The following is a 27,074-nucleotide window of genomic DNA, read 5'->3' as shown; positions in this document are numbered from 1 at the left end:
TTTTAAGGAAACCTAACATGGTATCAGAGCATAGCCTTTGATTGAAGGCCAAGCAGAGTGTTTTATCTTGAGGACCGCACTCAACGTTCAGAGGGAGCAACTCAACAATTCGACTTGGTCGCTATGGTTTCTCCAGTTCTACTTGGACACTAGGGTTTCTAAGCAATGAGAATTGGCAGAATGGCGTACTAAGGTCTTAGATTTGAGGATATGTTGGACGTAGCGTCCAATTTCTACTCATGGCGTGAGAGGATTGGCATGTTGTTGGAAAAAAAGGCATATGTGAGTTTTTTGGATAATGTCCCAGCCACCCCCAAGGACCCTCAACAGTTGGGTCCGCATAAAAGGAGAAATGCCAAGGCTAGGAGAATCGTCTTGGAAGGACTCAAAGACCACTTTATTCCTCACTTGATCGAAGAGAAATCAACCAAAGCTATGTGGATGGCCATTATTGGCCTCTATCAAGGTTCAAACGAGGCCAAAAAGCTAGTATTGAACTAAGGACCATCAAAATGTCCAAGTCAGATTATGTTGTGTCTTACCTCACCAAGTTTACCCAAGTAAGGGATGAGTTGGCTGGTGTTCGCGAGCCAGATTTGGATAGAGAACTGGTGAGTTTTGCCCTAATAGGTTTCACCATGGCTTGGGAAAGTTTTACGGACAAAATGTGTGTCAAGGAGAAGCTTTCAGACAGGAAGCAATTATTGGGTGATGCTGGAATCATGATTGTCGTTAGACCAAAACCCGCAAACACCGGTCTCTGCTACAATTGCCAGAGTTATGATCCATGAGAGGCGGTTAGTCCATGTCGCAAAACACACGAGGAGCGTTGAACCCAATGTCCAACAATCTTCCCCCCCCCCCCCACCCCCCCCAACGAGAGTCAGCTGAGTTTCAAACTCGAGACCTGTCGCTCTGATACCACTTGTTGGAATCACGATTGTCGTTAGACCAAAACCTGTAGGCATTAGTCTCTGCTACAATCGCCAGATTTAGGATACATGAGAGGCGGTTAGTCCATGTCGCAAAACACACAAGGAGTGTTGAACCGAATGTCCAACATGTGATTAAGTCAAAGAAGAAATTAGTAGACATGCTCAGTCAGGGTCTCCTGTCATGATCGAAGATGAAGAGAACTTTTCCCTAGTTGGTAAATGGGGCAAGTCAAAGGGCAAGAAGAACAGTGGTGGTGATGACCTGATCTCCAAGGAAGATAAGAAGAAGAATAATCTCAGCAAGATCAAGTGCTTTTTATGCCCACCAATTTGAGCACTTATGCTACTAAGTTCCCTAACTGGAAGAAAGGGTCCAAAGTGGATCAAGTAGCAACCTATACAGAGATAGACAAGTTCTCCTCACTTTGAGGAGTTCTCACTTATTGGTTGCATGGCAAGCTTAGTGGTTACCCTCTTATGGTACGTAAATAGCGGTGCACCCTGTAATATGACGGGGAATAACAGCTACTTCGGCAAGCTAATAGAGGACATGTAATTCTATATCGAGATGGGCGATAACGGGATGTACAGAGCTGAGGGCATTGGTACACTCAGATTTCAGAGGGATTTATGAAACCCTTTGTTTCTCAGAGATGTCCTTTACATTCCAAGGCTCAAGAAGAAGCTCATTTCAGTTTTAGATTTGTAGGATATGGCATACCAGTTGACCTTCAAACAAGGTAAGGTTTTCATAAAACCCACAGACACCAGCATGGCCAAGCAGATTGGGGTTAGACAAAATAACATGTATAGATTGTAGTTTGAGACAGTGTCAACATTCACCAGTAGGGGGGAGTCGTAACTTAGGCAAGAAGCATGGGGAGATTGTGCATGAGTGCATGGGGCATTTGCATCATGGTGCGCTATAAATTCTCAAGGAGATAGCGACAACGCTGCCACAGTGCACCGTGGACCATCATGAGGTGTTCAAGGGCTACAGAGTTTGCAAGTATGCCAAAACCTCTTTTCCTAGCAGTGACAACAGGGCCAAGGGCATCTTCAACCTTGTTCATTTAGATGCTTGTTGTCCCTTCTCTTTAGAATCCAACATGGAGTACAAGTATTATGTCACCTTCATAGACGATCACTCGAGAAAGTCTTGGATATTCTTCATGAAGAAGAGGTCAGATAACGATGGGGAGCAATGTTTTACAAAACGGACTCGGATTCGGACTCGGCCGAGGATCGACTCGGAAACGGAAACGGAAACGGCAATGACTCGGCCGGCTCGATTTCAATGACTCGGTCGTTGTAAAAAATACATTAAATATTTATTTTTTTTATAAAAAAACATAATTTTAAATATTTTAAAAAGGTCCTTTTCCTTGAGCTAGTTTGTCAAGGTGCTTTCCTTATTGTTTGCCTCTTGCAACATGCTTTTGAGGTGATCCACTTCCTTCTTTGACTCATTAAGCTCAAGCCTCATACTGCCCCTGCTACCACTGCTCCAACTGTCCTTTGTTGCTGCTACTGCTGCCACTGTTTCTGTTATGCCACCTCCACTCATGTTATTGTTGCTTGCACACTACTGTCAAGAAGGGACTATCATAATCTCACTATTTTCATTACAGTCATCATCACCGTCAATCACATATCGCTGTCATCAATCATGTCAATCCGACAATCAGCAAGTTTCACTATCCAACATCAATGTCACCGTTATGCTAGATTATTGCCACATCAAACATGCTACTATCATTGCACACACTGCCCAACTATCACTGCCATATCAAGGTTATTGCTATACAGGGGACTGTCACACATCACTCTTAACTCCTTTACTAGCAAGCCAATCCAAATTCTGAATTAAGAATTGTGCTCAACCCTAGTAGCTTGCAATGATTCAGCTCAACTCTGCTATCATTGTCATAGAGATAACATCACTGTAAGGATTCTGCCACAGGGTCACTGTAATATAACAAGATTACTGGTGCGTATCAATGTCACTGTCATGGTTATTGTTATATCAAGATCAAGGTCACTGATGTCCTAAATGAGGAAGAGTCACTGGTGTCTTCAATCAAGCTTGCAATCTGCAACTTCTACTGCTAAGAACTTGTCAACTAATCTTCACACATCCTCAGCTCCAAATCAGCAAAAAAAGTAATTTTTTTTAACTTAAATCGCTGCCCAGCCGGTCTGCTATTGACTCGGCCGTTTTTTGACGGGACCCGGCGGGTTGACCGGGTCAGCTATGACCCGGCCGAGTCATTGGCTGACTCGGCCGGGTCATAGCTGACCCGGTCAACCGAGCCGGGTCAAAGGCCGTTTCGCAAATTTTTTTTTTGACTCGGAACGAAACGGCCGTTTCCGTTTCGGTACGGCCGTTTCGTAAAACAATGATGGGGAGTACACCTCAAATGCGTTCAAGGAGTTTTGTGCCAAGGAGGGCAATAGGAGGGAGCTTCCCACACCATATAACCTTCAGCAAAGTGGGTTGGCAAAGCACAAAAATAGGGCAATAGTTGGAGTGGCCAAAGCCATGTTGCATGGCCAGGGGTTGCCCAATTTTCTTTGGGTTGAGGCATGCAACACAATAGTTTTCATGCAGAATCGGAGCCCACACAGAGTGTTGAGCTGACTAGAGGATGCCTTTACAAGAAAACCGAGCGTGTCATATTTCCAAATATTTGGCAGCCTAGTGTATTTCCATGTACTAGCAAAAAAGAGGTCAAAGCTAGAGCCCACAGTGGATAAGGGTGTCTTCGTCTTCATGGGCTACAACAAGAAAGCCAAGGTATATAGGGTATACATACCAATAATCAAGAAAGATAGTCATCAAGAGAAATGTGAAGTTTGAGGAAGAAAGAGCTTTGAGGAAGTCCTTAGAGCGTGAGCAGCAGACTACAGTGCAGAAGGAGGAGCAATGGACTCCCAAGCAGGAGGCTCAACCGCCACCTCAACCTACAATTGCACACTTTGATGGGCAGGCCAAGCAACATGAGGACAAGGGGGACATGCAAGTGGAGGACTGGGAGGTGCCCACTCAAGCCGTGACTCCCAACATAGGGAGGAGAGCGAGATGGGAAAAGCAGTTGATCCAGGAGGTGCATGAGCAAGTTGATGCTCCTAGCACATCAATTTGATAGAGTAGACAACCACAGAGGTACACAGGGTATATTGCACTCATGACATAGTTATTGGATGCCAAGTCTTCCAGCTACCAAGAGGCAACCACTCAGCATGTGTGTAGAGATGCCATGGTGGAGGAGTATGCCTCCATCATGAAAAATGATAATCTAGCAAGGTGGTGTCGAGATCGGAGGGAAAATTAGTGGTGTGCTCTCATTGTATCTACAAGATCAACCATGGGGCTGATGGGAGCATCGAAAAATTCAAGACATGATTTGTGGCCAAGGCGTTCTCGCAAGTATGGCATTGACTATGACGAGACATTTGCTCCGATGGCCAGATATTCGTCTATCAAGACAATTATAGCCATTGCAGCTCAGATGGGGTCAGGAGGTGCATGAGCAAGTTGATGCTCCTAGCACATCAATTTGATAGAGTAGACAACCACAGAGGTACACAGGGTATATTGCACTCATGACATAGTTATTGGATGCCAAGCCTTCCAGCTACCAAGAGGCAACCACTCAGCATGTGTGTAGAGATGCCATGGTGGAGGAGTATGCCTCCATCATGAAAAATGATAATCAAGCAAGGTGGTGTCGAGATTAGAGGGAAAATTAGTGGTGTGCTCTCATTGTATCTACAAGATCAACCATGGGGCTGATGGGAGCATCGAAAAATTCAAGACATGATTTGTGGCCAAGGCGTTCTCGCAAGTATGGCATTGACTATGACGAGACATTTGCTCCGATGGCCAGATATTCGTCTATCAAGACAATTATAGCCATTGAAGCTCAAATGGGGTGGAAGATAAACCAAATGGGCATTAAAATTGTATTCCTCAATGTAGTTGTTGAGGAGGAGATTTATATTGAGCAGTCGAAGGGGTTTGAGACATGTGACAGGGGAACTCGTGTGTGCAGACACAACAGCCTTGTATGGGCTCAAACAAGCTCCACAAGCATGGCATGCTGATATTCACAATTACCTTCAGGGATTGGGCTTCACTAAGAGTGAAGCGGACCCCAACCTCTACTACATTGTTGTTGGAGGTGAGTCGCTCATTCTAGTGTTGCATGTGGACGATATGATTTCGAAAGGCATAGATAAGCTCATCCAAGAGTGCACGAGAGATCTTGCAAGCGAGTTTGAGATGAAGGATATAGGTTTGATGCATTATTTCCTTGGATTGGAGGTTTGGTAAGGAGATAGGGAGATCTTCTAGGGGCAAGGCAAGTCCACCCTAAAGATTCTTAGGAGATTCTGCATGCAGGATTGCAGGCCCATGACCACGCCTCTAGCCACACACTGGAGGAAGATGGACCCATCCAAATCAAAGTGAGTAGACCATGTGTTTTACCGGCAGTTGATACGATCACTTACGTATTTGTTGAACACGTGGCTAGCCATATGCTTTGTAGTTAACTCTTTGAGCCAATTCATGTTCGAGCCTACCAGGGTGCATTGGCTAGTTATCATGAACGTATTGAGGTATCTCAGGGGGACAGAAGAGTATGGATTATGGTATAGACAGGTTAATGAGGTGAGGCTTTAGGGCTTTGTTACCACTCAAACTAATAGGGGGTCTTTTAAGGGCACTTGCTAGGTCGAGCAACAATGAAGCTAAATCCCACTGTCACCACAGCTAAAGCTTCCTACTCTTTATGGACTTTCACTGATGGGAGCAGACCTGATATATATAGAGAATCTCTTATGAAGGATAGATCAACTAAGATGGATATGAAGTGATCTCGGTAACCCTTTCCTAGAAGAGACTCAAGAATGGGACTTGCTTGCTTTTTAAGCAAGGTGCAAGGTTCCCTCTAGGATAGGGGAGTAGGAATTTGAGGGCTTGGGTTAGGGAATGTGACTTGTAAAGGAACTTCCTAAAGCTTAAAATCCTTGTGGAATTTGGTTTCCCAACTGGTTTTTGGAGAGTTTACTTTGATAAGATATGGGACCACACGGGACCAAGTGGACCCAGGTTAGGTCAATAGGAGGGAGTTTAGCAAACAATGATGATTTTGACCTAAACCAGGGAAAGAAGGAAAGTGATGCCCTAGGAGGCCTAATGTGGCTAGATAAGATAAGATAAGATAATTTTATTAATGTCCAACAAATGACCATAATAGGTCAACGGGATTGTCAGTTACAATGATTACATCATGCCAAGCCGGTGGACCAAACGATCCCCTTTAAGCATTTCTTTTAAAAAGCAGAAAATACATCTATAATCTAAGTAAATGTGAATGTAGAAGCTAGAAGCTCTCGGCTTCGAAACAAAGCATTGCGATGAAGCAGAGAAAGAGAAGAAGGAGAAGGAGAAGAAGAAGCAGGGAAGGAGTCTCCTGTCTAGTTCCTACTCCTAACATCCGAGGTCGAGAGAGGAAAACTAAGAGAAGCTTGTCAAAGTCTGCATCCTGTGGGCATATTGGGCTGTCGCCTGGAGGTTCTAGGGCGCCTCCCAGGGGTGGATCCAATCCTGGAGCGTTGGTGCAGTCTAGTGGGTCGGCCCCCACGAGACCGCACTGATTTGGTCTCAGTGTTTATGGGTCGGTCAATGGTTCTTTTAGTGCCCTGCGCTGATGGTAGCACCCTAAAGAAGTCCTTGATCTTTTGCTTGGTGTCTGATCTAGTGGGGGGCTGAAGAAAGCGGGCACGAAATCTAATGGCCTCCTGGAGATAAAGTGCAAGGCATCTCAGATCAACATATCCGAGGAAGCTGGTCAAAGTCTGAGAAGACCTGAAGAGAATGGAAACAACCTCGAATCTCGTAGTAAGCAGGGCATACGAAGATGAAGTGTGTCTCTGTCTCTATCTCCTGTAAGTGACAGAGCTAGCAAATCCTATTTGCCCTATCGATGTGGTGATCTGTCTCGACCCGGAGTTTGTGAGACCCAACTCTGAGCTGCCCGAGGGGGATTCTAAGGGCATGCATCCAATGCTGGAACATGTATTAGGGTCTGATGATGAGCCCATCCCTGATCTCCAGGCAATGCTCCGCGTAGAAGGCCATTTTTGGACGCAACCCATTTTGAAGAAAATGGTTCTTTAAAATAATCACCTTATGGTAGACTAGTGCCTAATCCTTTGGGGAGATTGGAGTCAAGAAGAATATGAGAATGGACTTCTTTTCTAGGTCAAGGGCGCTTTAAGGACAACTTTGCTTGGCATTAGGGCAAAGGAGAGTGACCTTAAAATCCTTTACACTTCGTTTTGCAAGGTAAGATGGATTGTCAAGATAAATTCAACCATAGAATTATCCCTAGGAGAATTCGTTCAACATAGATGGCCCATACATAGAGAGATGCTACATAGAAACATAATTCCACAATTTCGCTGTAAATACATGCAGCAATTAACCCTAGTATAGCGAAAATCTCATTATCAATGAATGTGCCAAAGTAAAAGAAGAAATAGCATTAAGTTTTGTACTTACATGTAGGAGAATATACCCAACCATCAATAAAATTGCCAATCAAAAAGCTCCAAGTTAAGAAAAGATAATCCAAACATCAAAATTCATCCATGCTCCAAGATTTCGTCCACCAAGAAGGAATAGTGAAAATATCTAGAGAGATACAAGTCCAAACCAAGTGATGATTCTAAATAAATTCACGTCACTTCTATTTATACACTTCTAATGAGGTTGATTTAGCTACTTGGGCCTACATTAACCCCTAAACTAAATTAATGTGCAAAATAATTAATTATTTATGACAAGCCCACGAAACTAGCTCATAAACAAAATAATAAGCCTCTCAAGAAGTCGAATGATCAACAATACATGTCGTTGGGCCTTCTAAGAAACCTGATTAAGTCCATAAGTGCCACAATGATGAATAGGACCCCCTGAGTAGTGGACAAGGGGTTCGCCCCTTGTTCTCCACATAATAAACCTGCGGTGCTCCCAATGGGTGTGAGGGCACACAACTAACATCATGGGTCTCCAAGTAAGACGAAGATGCCTGTAGACCATCTGTAACGGCTCAAATGATGGTGTAAGTGATGCTACATCAGCATACAAGTCCTGGGTCATCTACCAAGTCCATGTTACAATTGTGGTGTCAGTGGGGCAATGGTGAACTAGCTGCATCTTCCTCTTCCAATAGGTGGATCTCGAGCAATCTCTGAACAGCTCTGGGGATCCATGGAGTGTTGTCTACTGATGTGGAGGCCCATGGCTCTCAACACACACCCTATGTGTGTCAATGCAACCCTCTGGAGGGTTAGGACCCCGTATAGGGAAACCAAGCCCAAAACGGAGACCATTTGCAATCCTGCATAAGATCCAATGCATCCTCTAGCCTTCCAGTACAACAAGTCATCAAAGGAAATCAAGTAATAGAGTTTACAAATCATGGACAACAAGTGGGTACTTCATAATGGCATGCCCTTCCATGTGGGCTTTCGCATGTGCTAATGTCTCTAAGCTCCAAATGGTGTTAACCAAGTATCCTATTAGGTGGTTTCTACTTTTAAAGGGGATGGTATGTCCAAGGTACATCCTTCAAAGGGTGGTGGCATATGATAAAGAGATGAATGGAGTAGAGAATGAAACGGGCATCCCTAGGCCACATGTTCGGGTTCAAGAGTAGCTAATAAAACGAAAGCCCACACTTGGGTATATAATGTATAAGAGGGAGCAACCGTGGTACATGAGGTTCCCCGAACTTGATTTTTCCACCCTTCTTTATATGTTTTTTCCCTTTTATGATTTTTCTTTAATTCACTGCTCAGGGCTCAAGGAATAAGAGCATGATGTGTAAGATATAACAGTGGATACCCCATTTAAGGTAGGGCGATTCGTTGCCTACGAGGCGTTGGGGAAATCATGGGTTCCTGAATCATAAAGGAGGCTTATTTAGGGCCTGTAGGAACCAGGGTGATGGCCATGATGATGGGTAGAGCTCATGTATTGGCTTTTACCCATGTGCTAAATGTGTTTGTCTCGACCATCTTTTGCATTTTGTGGTACATTTTCCTGTTGAATGCTGCCAATTATGCTTTTACTTTTCTTTTCATCTACATCAACCTTTGAGGCATCATTCTAGGCCCGACCCAAGGTGTGGGCAAGGGGAAGGAAGGTTAACCCTATGTGGACCCAGGTGGGAGAAATGATGAATGGGGTTATAATGAGTGGAAGGGGAGTAATATATGTGGATAAGGGAGTGGGTCCACACAACCAACATCAAGGTTTCCCATGTAGTACCATCCATAAGCCCAAAGGTCAGTAAAAGAGATCCCACGAGACTAGGGTCCAAGGTTAACATCCAAAAAGAGGTCTAGGGGACATGAGCATAGATCTAGCCCACTCTTTCTACCAAATCCCCCCATTAATCTATGCCCAGAGGTATCCATGATAAGCAAACTACAATACTCAATTACCAAATGACAAAGCATACTTGTAGGTTTGAGAGGCCCACCTTAAAATATACAATCATAACAGATGGGTGAGGGACTAGATGGTTGGCTCAGGTTGCGGAGAAGTTGCACAACGAGCTAGTTGGTGGTTGCAAGGGGTTATTCACTATCGGTGGAGGACCATCTCGGAAAAAACTAAATAAATAAATAAACAGAGAAATAAACAAAAATAAAAAAATAAAAAAAATAAAAAATAAAAAAAATCTCCTAGGGATATCACCCACAAAATGGTGGGTAACAGGCTTCACTAATGCAGAGTAGGGAGGGAGTTCCACAGACAGGAAGAGCACATCAGGTTGAATATTCAGTGTTGGATCAACAGCTATTTCCTGGTTTAGCTAAAAGAAAATATCTATTGCACTAAGCTCAACAGAGGCTCAGTACATGGCTACCATCCTGGGAGCATGCGAAAAGAACTAGTTCAGAAAGGAGCTAGAACCCACCGACTGTGACAATTAGACTTGCACCAAGCTCTCTGAGAATACAGTATTTCACGATCACTCAAAGCAAATCGGGATACATTATCATCACATCATGGACATTGTTCAGAAAGATACAGTTAGACTCTAGTACATACCAACAGAGGAGAAAACAGAAGGCATTATGACCAAGGTTTTGGCAAGGGGAAGATTTGTTTACATCAGAGACCGGTTGGGTGTAGTGCAAACAACACCTTCCTCTCTAAGAGGGAGTGTTGATTAGAGTAGAGCAGCACGGGTTTGATTGCCTTAGTGCCAAGGCTCGCAGAGGGACCCACACGATAGCCACTTAGAAGATTATTAATTAATTTCCTATTTCTTAATGTTGAACTTGAGAAAAACTAAAAATCCTAAAGTCATTTGTTGACTAGGTCTCACCCTTTCATAAAGAGTTAATCTCAGCCATTGAAGGTGATGGTGGGCCCAGGTCGATTTACAAGGGGAATATGGTGCGGAAGTGGTCAGTCGATTTTGGCATAAAGTGTGTTTGATAGCTCAGCAAAAGGAGGCTAGGGTTTGAATAGTCCAACAACAGGGTCAGCGACCAAGTGAGAGGAAGAGAGGGTCGCACGGCTTATATCTCAGCACAGCATCAGCAGGGTTGTACAACACATAGAAGTGCGCAGTCGGGTAATACTGCGTGGACATACAGCACGCAGAAGAGCCAGGAGGTCATACTGCGCTGAAAGTACAGGCCAAGTCACTTGTTGGGGGTAAATCAGACTTGCTTAGGAGCTATACAGAGGACTTTTGTTGTAAAAGGGAAGTGTTCCCTTGCTGTAATATTTTCTCAAGTATATTTGTTGAAGCTAATAAGAAAAGCACACACAAATTGCAGGTTTTCCCCAGAGTTGGGGTTTACTAGATATATCTGGTGCTACATGTGTTTGTCTTCCGTTTTATTTACTTTCATAGTGGGGCTATGGTTCAAGGCTACTTGGGAGGGAGAGTGGAGGAAAGTGGGAGCGGGAGCAAGTGCAGAAGCAGGAGCGGGAGTGGAAGCGGGAGCAAACATTTTCAAAATCTCCCAGGTCGAGAGCGAATCAAGACCGAATTTTTATATAATATATATTTTTATATATTTTGATGCATATATGTCAACAAAAATATGTAGAATGATGAATTAGATACAAAAAAAAAGCATAAAAACATGGATTAAACCATATAATATCAATCATCTAGAAGTTATAATCTTCACAACCAAATGTTGACAAGTCATAAGTTCTCATTTATATAGAATGTGTGAGTGCACATAACCAAAATAGCATTGAGTGCAATCCATCTTTGAACCAAAAATACATCCACAAATAGGCTCCAGATGGCCTCTAACATCAAAAAAAATCATGTTACAACAAATACCTAAATATCATCAAAATCATTGCCTATCGTGGGACCTTTGTCATTAATATCACCCTCTAAGCATTAACATAAGATAGAAAAAGTGTAGCATGTCAAGTCAATATTTTTCTTAAGTGATGGGTACAATTTAGTAGGGTCATGATAGAGGAGTTCGACAACCAATGTCGCTAACATCAAGTTACTAGAGGGCTTGGTGCTCTTGATTAAATATGAGTTCCATACCCTAGTACATGACAAAATCAATGGAAACATTGCAATCCCCCCAATCTTGAAACACTGAAAAACTGATAAGTCTGCTGGATTTTGAGTGAGATCTAAAATTCTACTTTCTCCATATGAAATCCAATCAGCTCGAAACCACTCTCAAACATCCTAAGTCATTTCATTGTAATGTTAAAAATTTAAGTAAAAGTGACATTCTCTTTTACTTCAAGTATTTAACATTACCCTGAATTGCATATAAATACTAGGGCCATTGGGTTGAATATTAGGCTGTCCCACTCAAAAACTCTTGTTTCTTTGAAAAGAAATTGTGTTTGGAACATCTTTGTGAAAAAAATGCGAAAAAGCCAGGGACCAACTTTTTTGCGGGAGCAAAATTCGGGAGTGTATTCGGGGGGGCACTCCCCCACAGCCCTGCTATGGTTAGAAAACTCAGTAGTATTTGTGATTTGAGGTTCAGAACAGCAGTTTAAATTGTATTTCTGGCTGCATGCTTAGAAAATCTTAAAGCAGTTACTAGGTTGTAAGCAAAATTAACAACTAGGGGATGAAATTTCTAGAAGCCCTTGTATGCAGTTTTTTTGGTTAGATATGTTGCAATCCAAACCTATTCAATGTTTAATATATCGCTACAATTCCAAGGGATCCTGTAAGGTTTTCCTTCGAAGAAATACAACGGTGATATACCAATTGCATGACAGCCTACTCAATCAGGTGAATATTAAAGTCGAGAATAGAAAACAGAATCAGTATAACTAACATGCTATACTAATGTCCAAAACTATACAGTACTTCAGAAATATAACCAAGCATTACAACTTTGTGTTCAGTAAAAGCGAATACCGAATTTTTTCAATTTTCTATCCTACCAATATAGTTTTTTACACAAATGTCTCAAAACCTATGCATAATTTGATTTCCAATGCCTTGATAGTGAAATGAAACGGCCAGAATGATGACTGACAAACAGTCAGGAAAGTTACTCTTCAATATAACAGCCAACACTCAAACTTTCACAAAATAGAAAACAATCTAAAAGATCATATACATCAAAAACAAAAGTAACCATGATTGTTTACACAAAAATACAAGGAGAAAATCGTACCATGATAACATAACTAAATGAAAAAGGAACAACAGGCACGTCAAAAGGACCAAACAAAGCTGATTTTCACAGCAGATAGTTACAATACCTGCGAGAATCACATTTCTCCTTTGTTCAAAATTGTTCAATAACCATTTTATTCCTTGTAGCTGGTAACTATGAAGAATCCCACCGTTCAAATAGCTTGGTTGTTGCATCAGGCTCAGTCCAACAAGATGCCCAGAATCACTTTCAACCCACTCATTCGCTTTTTGATGTCTCTCAACAAGCTTATCAGCTGTACCCAATAGCTCTTCATTGCAACTGTCTTCCCATGTTGCATCACAGTAATCAAGACCCATCCACTTCACAAGAAATTCATACCTCCCATTCTTCTTGGGACCTGTTATAGAGGGCTTTTCAACTTCATACAAACTGTTGTCACAGTCTACCTTTTCCCGACATGCAATAACACGGTCAATTTTCAACCACTCTGGTTTTCTCTCATCAACCAAAACTGGTACAGAGCCACTATTGATTCTGCAAATCATATTATGAATATTATCGTAAGTGATATTCCAGATACATACAGTTCAAACAAGGGGAAGGTCAAATTGATGAAGATCAACTTGATAAACCATTTCAGCAGAAATGTGTCAAAACATAGCACGCAAGACAACCAGTCACACCCACTTTCAGAAAATTAGGATAAGCCAGTCCTGACAAGGATGGGTTGTTTTAAGTCACACCCTATAATACAAAATAAGCCTCCAATTTCAGACACTGGGCTATGGCGTTAAGAAGCCGTAATTGATAGCTTGTAGTAAACATGAAAGCACTGTACAGGCTTGAGGAGAAAATGATGACTCTCGGGTGCAGCAGGTAGCAAGCTTGTCCAAAGAATTGCACAAGGTAGTATGTTGCTCTAGATGACTACAGCAGATAATGGAGCAGAACCATGAGAATGTTTGCAACGTGACTTGGTTGTATGAAGAAAAATCATAAATCTCAGTTAAAAGCAAGTTGGAATTTTGTAATCGAATATAAAATTCTGACACAGGACTGCAATATTACCAGGACGGTGACTAAGATGATTTAAATATATTACAATCAGAAGATATGCCTTTTAACACACCAGTTAAAATACAAGAATCAATTGTGATGGAAGTTTCCAAACAGCTGCAATAAGAGGAAATCAAGACATCTTGGGCATTCAACCAGAATTTATCCTGATATGATTTATCCTAATTTCCATTCAGCGTACTTTGTCAGATAGGCATTGTCATTAAAAAGAGGATAAGTTTGTTGAGAAAATGGTACCAAGTGTTTCCTAGGTTTATCCTTTTGGCCGAGAAATACACTTAATATCCTTTTGTCTAAGTGCCATTATGAGATTATTTTAGTCAAGGGGGGCTAAAGTATTTTTTATGTGGAGATGTACCATGTATTTTAAATTATTAAAGTCATCTAAAAGTGACTTAATGGGTAAAGTACTAAAGTTCACTTTATGTGAAAAAGTGCACCAAGGTACAAAAACATTAAAAGTACCACGAAGTCTTTTTAAAATAAGGGGACCACATGTATGAGGGGTCATGTGGGGGATTGATCCTAACCATTGATCTAATGGCTTGAGATTAAATCTCAGCCATTAGATCTTAGAGATAGGGTTTCCATCTTTTCCTAAGAGACAAAAGAGAAAAAGGAAGAATTATTCTCATCATTATGATTTCTTCTCAAAGGAAAGATGAGAACAAGAGAGGACGGCTGAGAGAGCAAAGAGGACAGTGAGATTTTCGGGTACCCTTTCCGAGTATATTCAGCGTGAAACTCGGGCAGGTTTCCGAAGGTCGTTTAGCGTGTGATTAAGGAAGTTGACGCCTGTTCATGGGATGAGCATTTCCTGGGATGCAAACTGAAATTTCAGAACTGAACCTTGACTGTCCAGTGATTTACTACTAGCGTTGGAAGAACTGTTAAGAGGCTGCGTACTCTTCACTGAAGGAGGGAGGCAGACTGTGGGTACAAGTATCAGTCAAGAAATTCAGTGTGTTGTTGCCTGAAGTGTACACCTAAGGCGCAATGCTCAGAACAAGGGCTGTCACTCTAAATCCCTATTCACTCTGTTTAGACTCTCTCCTAGCTAAGTCAAGGGGGGTAGTCCCTAAGGATGATAATGAAGGAAAACTTGTTGAAACAAGTCTAGGAGATTAAGGGCAAGGCAATTATTATTAGTGTAACTTGATTATTAATTAAAGCAAGTGTGAGAGTTTATGAGCAATGTATATTAAGATAAATGCAATTGGGATCAATAAGGCAGATACAAAATATAAATGTAACAGACCAGTGCCTTTACAATGCTCAATGGAAATTTAAAAACTTGCAAGTAAATAGATGTTCACTTTTACAATGCTCAATTGAAATTTAGAAACATGCAAGTAGATAGATGTTCAAGTTACAATATCAACAATGCTACGAGAAAAGTTAGAGATGGCACAATATCAAATATGAGCAAAAAAATAACTTGCACAATAGAAATAGCTTGTACTTTCAAGCAAATTCTCAAGGAAAAAATGACAATGTAAATAGACAATGAGCGATATGATTAAAAGATGAGTACAGGACCACAATACGATATTGCCAAGATCATATAATGCCCACAATGATAGTTATGCCACAAAAGATAAAAAATTATAAGGATGAAATGCAAAACTTAACTAAGTGGAGTGCAAAGTCTTGGTTCATTTTAATTAAGATGTCTAATCTAGATGAATCCTTCCTCCTAGTTGTTTTTGAGGCTAGCCTCTAGAGTAAGTTGTGGAGAGAATGCAAGCGGAAGCAAATTGTGGCTTGATTTACGATCCCTCCCCTTGAGATCTAACAACTCTATGCCTTCGGCGCTATAGAGACTGTGGCCCTGATGACTGCTAGGTCACCGTGTTAACCACTAAAGAGGGTCTATACTTCGCAAGCTACAAAAGAAAGGTGGTCCTAACTTTCTTTCTACCAAGCTTAGGCTTAAAGGTAAATTTTAAGGATGGAAATGAGATGCAAAATGCAAAAAGGAGATATCAATGCTTCAATGAGAGACACTAGTACCAAGGTGCTTCCAAATGAAAAATTTCCAATATGCTTGTAATCACAATGAAATGTATTTCAAGAGAACAAGATTACTAGCTTCTGACAAAGTTCTAAAACAGCTCAATGAAACAATGACATTAGATTTTAGAGCAAGACCACAAATGCCTTATTAGCAAATAGTGTGATTATTAGTTCTTACTTACTGAACAAGCAAGAATTTACAGATATGTCACAGCTTATAAGATGGCAAATGAGATTGATAACAATGATTAGTAAAAGGAAAAAATGAGAAGTGGAACAAAACAGATTTCAAATGCAACTAGAAATGCAATTAGGATGCAACTGCAAGAAAAGCAAAACAGATCTAAGTTAGTGAGCTAGTGGGTTAGCTCTCCCCTTTAAATAAGGATCAAGGAAGCCTTGGAATAGAATTCCAACCTCCCTCAAGAGAAAAGATGATTTTATTAAATGAAGGTTACAATGGAAGAGACCCTCTTAGACAAAAGAGAAGGGCTCTTTCTCAAGGAATCTTACAACAATAATGATAACCTTTACAACCCAATAGATCTCCAAACAATACTTCCTCTTGAGACAACTTGATGTTGAAAAATGTGTAACTAGGTTGTGTCTTCATAAGTATGAAATGTATTCTTGTAAGAATAAAATGAAAAATAAATTATTATTATTATTATTGGAGCATGGGTTCCATGCTCAAGTTCTTTTATTTTATAGGTCAAGCACCCATTGAGTGCTTCTAGGGTTTGTCCTAGGTATAAGAGTCATTGTCATATATTGAAGACCCTATGGGCACATTGTAAAGTGTCCTAAAGGAGCAGCAGCAGTTGCTAGGGAGCAGAGTTTTCAGATCTACTAGGAGGTCGAAGATATTGCAGCTGGAGGTCGTGGTAGACTTGATCTTGGAGGGTATTTGCCTGAGTCTAGATCACGATATTCGTCAATTGAAAGATCTGAAAAATCAATAAGAAATTTACGGGTTTTCCCCTCAAGAGGAGGGGTTTTGGCCCTAGCTTGCAACGTATATACTATGTCATTATTCTTACTGTTTTGTTAGTTGTTATATGTATTGCACATTGAAATAATAACGAACAAAGCTAATAAGTAAAAAGGTCACACAAACAACTATCAAGTTAAGAGATTGAATTCTCAACATGGTAGCAGAGCTTTAGTTCTCTAAGGGCATCATGAAGATCTCTACAATGAAGAAGTTCATCAAGAAGATTGCAAGCTATCTTAAGAAAGGTATCAAGGAAGCATGGAGTCTCTTATTCTCTTCAAAGAAGGCATCAATCAATGAAAGGGATGAAGGTCTCTTTTCGGCTCTCTCTGGTACATTCCAAGACGAAGACATCTGGGTAATTAATAGTGGTGCATCAAGGCACATGACTGGTCACTCCAACCAATTGAAGACCTTATCAAAAGCAAAATCCACTTACTCTATGGAACTTGGAGACAACAAAAGTTATCTAGTGAAGGGCATTGGATCAACTTCCATAAAACTCAAGAATGGAAGCAACATCCACCTCAACAACATTCTATTTGTTCCAGGTTTGCACACAAATTTACTTTCTATTTCAAGTTTAGAAGATAAAGGAGATAGAGTGCCTTCATTGATGGAAAGGCAATTGTTTAGGGAAAGGGCTCAAGCATAGATCAAGCTAAAGTTATTGGTATTTGAGAAGGATGGCTTTACAGATTAATATCTCCTATAAACCAAGCCCTGGTTCACACTGAGATTAGTCCATGTGAATTTTGGCATCGAACATTTGGTCATCTACATTTCAAAATTCTTCCAACTTTAAATTTCATAGTAGATGGAATCCTGGATGTAAAGGAAGATCATAAATGTGTCTGCAAGGGATGTCCATTGGGTAAGAATACCAAGAGACCATTTGAAAGCAGTGCTTTGCGGTCGAAAGAAATCTTGGATCTTATTCACTCTAATGTATGTGTCCCTATGACTCCAAAATCACTTGCGCCATCTAGACTATGTCACATTCATAGATGATCATTCAAGAAAGACCTGGGTTTACTTAATGAAAACCAAGGATGAAGTATTTACAAAATTTCAAGAATTCAAAGTTGAAGTGGAGAACCTTACGGAAAGAAGAATCAAGATACTAATATCTGATAATGGAGGAAAATATACATCTAAAGAAATTATAGCATTTTGTAGGGAGTCTAGGATTAAGAGGGAGTTGATAGTCCCATACAATCCCGAACAAAATGGAGTCGTAGAAAGAAAGAACGGATCCATTGAAGAAAGTGTAAAAGCAATATTACACGATCAAGATCTACCTAAGTTTCTGTGGGGAGAGGCAACCAAGACAACGATCTACATTCAAAATCGATGTCCTCACAAATCTCTAGATAACAAGACTCTGGAAGAAGTGTTCACTCTCTGAATCTTTGGGTGTCCTGTGTATATTCATATATCAAAGAACAAAATAAAGAAGTTGGATCCTTCTGGTATGGAGGGGACTTTTGTTGGGTATAGTAACTCATCAAAGGCCTATAGAAACTATATGAGAGATGGACATCACATTGAAGTTAGTCATGATGTCATATTTGATGAGAGTATAGCATTCAAGAAGTCAAAAGAACTTTCCATAGATTCTGATGACAAGGAACTTCCTATGTTTGAGGAAGGAGAAGGATCACACCATGAAGAAGAAGGGCCAAGTGAACCTGTTCAAACCATGGTCATTCCCGAAACAAGGAAAAGACCTAATTGGTTGAAATCCACACTACTTGAAGCAGAAGGTCATGGGGCAGCACAAAGATCATTTAGAAAAAATAACAAACCCAAGAAGTATTCTGGGTATGTTGCATACATGACAAAATTAATAGAAGCAAAACATCTACTTTTGAAGAGGTTGTAGAACATCGAGAATGGAAGGATGCCATGAATGAAGAGTATCAATCTATAATGAAGAATGGAGTTTAGGAGATCGTACCTAGGCCCGACGACAAATCTATGTTTACTTCCAAGTGGATCTATAAGATCAAGCATGCAGCTAATGGAAGTATAGATGAGTATAAAGCAAGATTTTTGGCTAGAGGGTTCTCTCAACTTCAAGGCATACATTTGCTCCAACAACAAGATATACAATGATTTGATCATTAGTCTCTCTGGCAGCATCGATGGGATGGAACATCCACCAAATGGATGTCAAGACTGTGTTTCTAAATGGCACTATAGATGAGGAAGTCTATATAGAACAACCCTTGGGATTTGAAGTCAAAGATAGGAAGGCATATGTTTGCAGATTGAAGAAAGCATTATATGGCCTCAAGCAAGCACCAAGGGCATGGTATGCTAGAATGGATGCATACCTACAGAGAATAGGCTTCACAAAAAGTTATGCTGACTCGAACCTTTATATTAAGGTTGTAAACAATGAACCTGTAATTATTCTTCTGTATGTAGATGATCTTCTCTTGACAGGTGTAGAAGGTTGAATTGAAGAATGTAAGAAGCAACTGGCAGCAAAATTTGACATGAAGGATCTTGGGTTGATGCATTACTATTTGGGACTAGAAGTCTGGCAAGGACCGAATGAAGTCTATTTGGGTCAAGGAAAGTATGTGATCGAGATTCTAAAGAAGTTCGACATGATGGACTGTAAACCTATGACCACTCTGATGATCACAAACTTGAAGAGACTAAGGAGTTCTGAATCAATCCATGTGAATCCTTCCAGGTATAGACAACTTGTCGGCTCTTTGATGTACTTGGTGAATACTCGGCCAGACATATGTTTTGCAGTAAATGTACTCAGTCAATTCCAAGTGGAGCCGAAGCATGATCATTAGATAGTAGCAAAGCATCTTCTGAGATATTTGCGAGGAACCATCAACTACTATCTAAAATATGATCGAAGGAATGATGTCCAATTGATTGGGTATACAGATTTCGATTGGGGAGGCAGTGAACAGGATGGAAGAAGCGATCCTCCATGGTCTCATGGATGAGCAGAAAGCAAGACATCGTTGCTTTGAGCAGTGCTAAGGCTGAATATGTTGCATCATGTGAAGGATCGATGAACCCTACAGTGATACCTTGTGATAACACCAATTGTATTCGTTTCTCTGAGGATCCAATGTTTCATGGAAAGACAAAGCATATCAACAACAAGTATCACTATATTCAAAAGCTAGTACAAAATGGTGTTTCGCAGCTACAGTATATCTCCAGTAATGAACAGGTACCTGACATATTGACGAAATCACTTCCGCACATGAAGCTTGTATACTTAAGGGACAAGCTTGGTTTGGTGGACCTGTCCTCCATAATCGAGAGGTAGAGATAGGCACTACATTCTTGTCTTCACTTGGGAAATAAGAATGGAGGATTGGGTAACCATCTGGCATTCAATACTCTTTGAGAATGTGGTAGAGCATTCAAGACAAGAGTAGTCGTGGACCGATATTCTTTGAGGATTAGCTACCCAAGATAAGAATAGTCCAATGGGAGGTCATACTCTGTGAACACTCGAGTGGGGTATGTACCTTAGGAGACAATGATGATGGTGTCTATATATATATTGGTCTCGCCAGCATTGTGCTCTGATCTTGTGGAGAGATAGAGTTGTTAGTCAAGGCCTTGCTATGTGACAATGTTGGTTAATATGATGTTAGACAAATAGGTTACCAATCCGACTCTTCTTATGAGATCTCTTCAGATTGAGAATGGCAATGTACCTCTTACGAATGCCTCCCTAGTTAAGAGGGAGTGTTGAAAATTGTGTAACTAGGTTCGGTCTTCATAAGTATGAAATGTATTCTTGTAAATATAAAATGCAAAAGAAATTATTATTATTATTATTATTATTATTAGGGCATGGGTTCATGCTCAAGTTCTTTTACTTTATATGTCAAGAGCCAATTGAGTGCTTCTAGGGTTTGTCTTAGGTATAACAGTCATTGTCATATATTGAAGACCCTATGGGCACATTGTAAAGTGTAAAGAAAATTTTATTTTGTCTTTAAAGTGTCAAAATACCTCCAAGATCAAGTCAGCCTAAAGAGTTGTCAAGTCGGCCTAAATGAAGAGCCATGTCCAACCTTGAAGAAGCCTATATATAAGAGGAACTCGTCCTCCATTTGGATCACTCACAAACTCATCTCTTATGCCAAGAAGCCGAAGACGAAGGAAGTGTGAAGAAGGGAAAGTCAAGCAATCGAATTTTCTTGGCCTTATATATTCTTCTGGGTAGGTCGAAGTTAGGGTTTTTTTGCACTGGATCTTCTCAGGTTCGATTTTGAAGGAGATGAGAAGAGAAGGCAAGCGAAGGTCTCTTAGGGCATCCTACTAGCCCTAGGAATCAAGTCAAGGCAAGCAAAGTCAAGAGGAAGGCTATTAGAGGGAGATCAAAGTCTCCTAAAGGAGCAGCAGTAGTTGTTGGGGAGCAGAATTTTCGAATCTACTGGGAGGTCGAAGATATTGCAGCTGGAGGTCGTGTTAGACTTGATCTTGGAGGGTATTTGTCTGAGTCTATGTCATGGTATTCGTCAATTGAAAGATCTGAAAAATGAAGAGATTTACAGGTTCTCCCCTCGAGAGGAGGGGTTTTGGCCCTAGCTTGCAACCTATATAGTGTGTCATTGTTCTTTCTGTTTTGGTAGATGTTTGATGTATTGCACATTGGAATAATAACGAACAAAGCTAATAAGTAAAAAGGTAACACAAACAGTGATCAAGTTAAGAGAATTAACACTCTTTGCCCTATTGAATTCTCAACACTTGACACTCCTCTAAAATCAAGCTCCAATACTTGCAATCTCTTAACAATTTTATGGTGGTGAAGTTCTCAAGCTAGAGAGAAAGTCTCCAAGGCTTAAAAAAAATCTCTTCCTGAAAAAAATTTGATGCAGCGGAAATAAGACTACTCCTCGAGAAGCTCTTGGCCTTCCAACAAGTTTTCCTCCATTATCATCCTTAGGGACTACCCCCCTTGACTTAGCTAGGAGAGAATCTAAACGAAGTGAATAGGGATTTAGAGTGACAGCCCCTATTCTCAGCGTTGTGCCTTAGGCGTACACATCAAGCGACAACACAATATAAAAGCAATCTTTGAGAATCAGCTTAAGGGAAAGAGATGAGTTAAATCTATTATGTAGTTTTGTTGTAAAATTTTCTCTATAGAAGCAAAATAATATCCTCCTTAGAAGAACTAGTTTTGCCCAAGAGACAGTGGGGTTTTCCCAGGGTCAAGTTTGACCAAAAAAAAATTGTAATGTGTTTTAATGTGGTTGTGCTTGCTCATTTAATTTTTATATCACTTGAAAGTATAATGGTAGAGGTAGCTAGTAAATGGTTCAAATAAATTGCATTTCAAAGTTTTATACAATGTTACTAGACTTGGTGTTATCTCTTAGAGAAAATCCTGGTTGCGGAAAAACTCTACAGTAACCTCGAACCTCTTTGAGGTTCATAGCTGGCCCTTCAACCTGGAGAGGGATCTCTCCCTAAACTCAACTATTCAAGGTCACTGTATGTAACAACCCCAAAATTAAAATATGCAACTAATTTGATCAATCATGTGATTAATAATCAACACATAACTATTCCAATAAATAACAAAGAATTTCCAAAAACACGAGCAGAGACAACTTACCTGTGGCGATAATATTCCTTACTTGTGATTTCGGAGTTGAATGTTATTTGAATCCTGCTAACCGCAACAAAGTTTTGGGGACGACTCTCCACCCAATCGTAGGCTCAGCTACACATAATATTTTTACAGTTGGCCACCCCTGTGCCCTCAATCAACGTACTACTATCAGGGAATCCTTTGTCTCACAACGCTTTTCTCCCATGAGAATGGATGAAGGAATAATGAATCGCATCTTCCTCATCGTCCATTAAATAGACCAAACAATGGAAAGGGTTTGCATGCACACATTCCATGTGTCAACATGCGACTTTTATTTCTTTATTGTAAGTTTTACGTAATTTAATATTTCTCTTAATTTAACTCTTTCTTATTTTATTGCTTTTTACTTTTTGATAACTTTACCTATTTTTACTATTTTTATAGTTCTCTTAATTTAACTCTTTCTTATTTTATTTTACTTTCTGTTAACTTTACTTATTTTTACTATTTTTGTAGTTTAATTTTATACATATCTATTTATAACTTTGGTATTATAATTTACTATTTTATTTATTTATTATTATTATATTCTCTTCATTATCTTTTCTTTAATTTTTTTATCATTTATTATGTTATTTTTTTTATTATTATTAAGGGACATTACATACTCCCCCTCTTTAAGGAACTTCGTCCCGAAGTTAAGTTGAATCATTTAACATTTTATTTATTTAGTTATTTATTACTCCACGTTTGCCCTACACCCTATACTGAACTAGTATAACCAGCAGGCATCGAAAGTTTCCACAACAACGGAGAAATCCCAAGGAATCTCTATCCTTTTTCCCACTTTCGGAACCAGACATAAGGCTCATCAGTCTATACCATAGCCCAAGGCTCGCACTCGACTCAGACCTGATCTGCGCCAAGGCAGGCATCCGGTCCCAGTACTCAATGACTCTGGGCATCTCGCAAGGCTGGTCCACTCCCTCCACACTCACTAAGCTGCACAGCCCCACGCATCAAAGTCCTTACAACCCCACCAAACTTCGATATCCCAATCCATTATCAGGCACTTGGCCTCCTCAAGATGGTCCCATAGCCCCTCAAGAGCTATGCATCAAGAGTTATACAAGACAAAGGAACCACTAGCATATGTAGTGTTGATTGAGTTTGTCCCCGGCCCATATGGTGTTACATATTCTCCCTCACAAGTATGGGCTCCCATGAGATCATCAAATAAACCAGCCCTCTCGACGCATTTGTAGATTTCCTGTCAATCGCTACATCTCAACATACATCCAATGTATTAGCTATAACATCATTGTATCATAGAAAATAATCCACATGTCAAGTCTTGCATGTCATCATGAGAACATAACATCATTGTTATCGCAAAATTTTGCATGTCATAAATCTGCATACAATTACCACGTGTTTCACATCATAATATCCTCCTAGGTTATAACATCAACATTCAACATCAAAGACATATCACCACATAATAAATGAACCACATGTCAATATACCTCAATATAACATCATAATCCCTATGCATATCATATTCATCATAAGCATACAACATCATTATCATAACAACTATATAAATAAGAACCACATGTGCATCATTACCATCATATCATGAACCTCATCCCAACATTATACTCAACGACCCTATTTTGACATACAGTTAACTAAAACCATAACTGAAATCATAGTGTACGATTTAGATGTATCAATAAAATTTAAACAATAAGACATGATCTAGATGCTCCATAAAAGTATCTACCTTAGCTAAGTTATGCACTCCTATCTAGTTCACCACACAATTTAATCAAATAGATAAGGAAAGTCATTAAAAATAGCATTTGCATCTTCCCAGGTAGCTAACCCTGGGCTATATTGGTCCCACTGGACCTTGACTTTCTCAAACTCACGATTCCTGAGCCGACGAACCTGGTGGTCCAGTATACAGAATGGTTCGACCTAAAGAACTCCCTCCTCGGAAACCTGTAATTTCTCAAATTTTAACACATGGGAAGGGTCAGGTGCATATTTTCTAAGCATAGAACTATTTAACACATTATGCATCCTTCTTAGATGGAATGGCAGCTCGAGCTTATATGCAACTGGTCTGATCCTCTCTAGGATCTTAAATGGGCTGACAAATCTAAGAGATAACTTTGTTACCTTGCCAAATCTGAAGGAACTCTTAGAGGGTTTGACTGTAATAAAAACTTGGCTTCCTTCCTCAAAGCATCTATCAATTCTCTTTGCATCAACATAATTTTCCTGGTGATCCCTGGCTTCGTTTAGCCTTTGCTTAATTGTAGCCATTTGTTCTTCCATTTCTTGGAGCATTTTAGGTCCCAACATGACTCGATCCTCTAATCGATCCCAAATTAATGCAGTACAACATGGTCTTTCATATAAGACTTCAAAGGGAGCTGCCGGAATTGAGTTGTTATAACTATTTTTATATGCAAATTCCACTAAGGGAAGGTATTTCTCCCATTGATTTTATTGATCCATGACATACATTCTTAGCATGTCCTCTAATACTTGGTTTACTCTTTTTGTTTGCCCATCTGTCTCTGGATGATATGCAGTACTGAAGTTTAGTTGTGTTCCCATAGATTGTAAAAGGCTTTTCCAAAATCTGGAAGTAAAATGTGCATCTCTGTCGGATATTATTTTTTGGGGCACTCCATGAAGGCGAATTATTTCTTTTAGGAAAACTTGAGCAATAGTTGGTGCCTCAAAGGTGCTCTTAACTGGAATGAAGTGAGCACTCTTAGTTAATTTATCAACAACGACCATAATGCAGTCATGTCTTTGGGAAGTCATAGGTAAGCCTCCAACAAAATCCATCAAAACAACTTCCCACTTAGTTTCTGGTATATCATGGGGTTGTAAAAGACCTGCAAGGTGACAATGTTCAGCTTTAACCTGTTGACATTCTAAACATCGGGCCACAAATTGTGTTATATCTTTTTTCATTCCTGTCTAGAAAAATAGTTGTTTTAAATCTGCATACATTTTTTGGACTCCTGGATGTGCAGCATATGGAGCTTGGTGGGCTTCCTTCATTATTAATTTTCAAATTTCATCATCAGTCGGCACATACATCTTACCCTTATATCGTAGCAATCCATCATTATCTAAGGTGTATCCTTCCCACTTGGGTGCCACTAGTACTTCTTCTTGTAAGGCAAATTTTATTTGTTAGTATTGTGGGTCCCCTATTAGGTGGTTTAAAATCTGACTTCTCAAGTCTATCTTCAATGATAGTATTGAATGAACTCTGGGTCTCCTGCTTAAAGCATCTGCAACCTTATTTTCTTTCTCCTTGATGTAGGATATCTTGAAATCACATTCACTAAATAGCTCAATCCAATGTCGTTGTCGAGCATTTAGGTTCTTTTGGGTGAAGATATGTGTTATGAATATAATTCATAACAAGTAAATAAATAAAATAAATGTAAATATTAAATAATCAAATATTGGTTATGTTAAGTAGTCATTAAGTAAAGTGAAAATGCATGTCTAAAAGACATGTCTAGTCACGAAAGCACACCTGCTTAGGTATATATATGCGGGTCCTCATTGTAACATTCATCACTTATACATTTTTATATATAATAAATTATTATTACAAAATACCTCGTGTATCTTTACATTTAAGTCAACAAGCTATCAGTTTTTATGCTTCAGTGGTATCAGAGCTACGGCGCACAATATAATCATTAGAGTCTTTGAACGTTGTTCGCCGCACTATGTGCCATTACGTTCATGTCTTGAATCCATGGAGAATTTAGTAAAATTCAAGAAGCATTTCAGCGTTTAGAAAAATCATATGCAGAAATTAAAGCATGTTGAAGTGAAATCGATAATAAAGAAGTTGATAGCTGCAGTGAAGAAACGAAACAAGATCAAGACGAGGACTGTCTTGAGAAACAAGGAGATGTACAATATCATAACAATGAAGAAGTCTTCAATGAAAAACTACCATCTGTGACTCTAGAGAAAGGGCAGGCTGTTGTAGATATTGACAATGAAAGGATATTAGATTTATCCTTGTTGAAAAAAGATGTCAATGAAAATCTGCCATCAGTGGCTCTTGAGAAAAAGCAGGTTTTTGAAGATATAGAATTTATAAAAGAGGATGTAAAACAATATACAATGCATGAACAAAATGAGACTCCAGAGACTAATCAAACGAACAACAACCTAACAATTTATAGAGAATGCAAGGAAGGATTTAATGATGATGAAACACCTACGAACAGATATTTTGAAATCAACCATTTCCCTTAGGTGCCTTTCCAACATCACACTAATGAATTCTTTAGAAGCCCACCTGAACCAAATGGCTGGAATAATTGGAGCATATTGAGTTTTGGTGTTGAGCCTCAGCTAGTCATAAGAAGATCGGAACTAAGCCTAGTAGCAATCACAAAGAATGAAAGATATGGTCGTGTAGCATCAGTTGAGGAGCAAACAACTATGCTACACGTTTTATTCAAGGTTCCTTGTCATTTGCCACTGCATAAAGCCCTCCCTGTTCAAATGTCAACTGTCTTGCAGACTGTTAATAAACTTCAATTTTATCGTACATCAGATATTTCCAACAGGGCAAGGATTGTTTTAGCAAGATGGAGCAAGCTATTTGGGAGAAGTCAGAGTGGAAGGAAAGTTGTCTCCTCAAGCAGTCAAGTCCATGCACAGAAAGGAGGTCTCCAACGAC

At 39.8% G+C, this 27,074-nt stretch overlaps 1 protein-coding gene across 3 annotated transcripts in view; it reads right to left on the bottom strand.

Annotated features, from left to right (window-relative positions):
• LOC149219119 (uncharacterized) overlaps nucleotides 1-27,074 on the bottom strand; it is a 289,169-nt gene that overhangs the window by 130,685 nt on the left and 131,410 nt on the right. For all 3 annotated transcript variants that reach the window (XM_089384274.1, XM_089384275.1, XM_089384276.1), the window contains one exon: nucleotides 12,745-13,175. In XM_089384274.1, coding sequence (XP_089240400.1) covers nucleotides 12,745-13,175 — 431 coding nt within the window. The remainder of the gene's footprint in view (nucleotides 1-12,744; nucleotides 13,176-27,074) is intronic.

This window comes from Pinus tabuliformis, chromosome Q (assembly GCF_031772625.1).
Source record: "Pinus tabuliformis cultivar Carrire ecotype Pingquan chromosome Q, CPIR1, whole genome shotgun sequence".
Classification (NCBI taxonomy): Eukaryota; Viridiplantae; Streptophyta; class Pinopsida; order Pinales; family Pinaceae; genus Pinus; species Pinus tabuliformis.
Note: the sequence above shows the minus strand (reverse complement) of the source record. Positions and strands in the feature narration are given on the sequence as shown.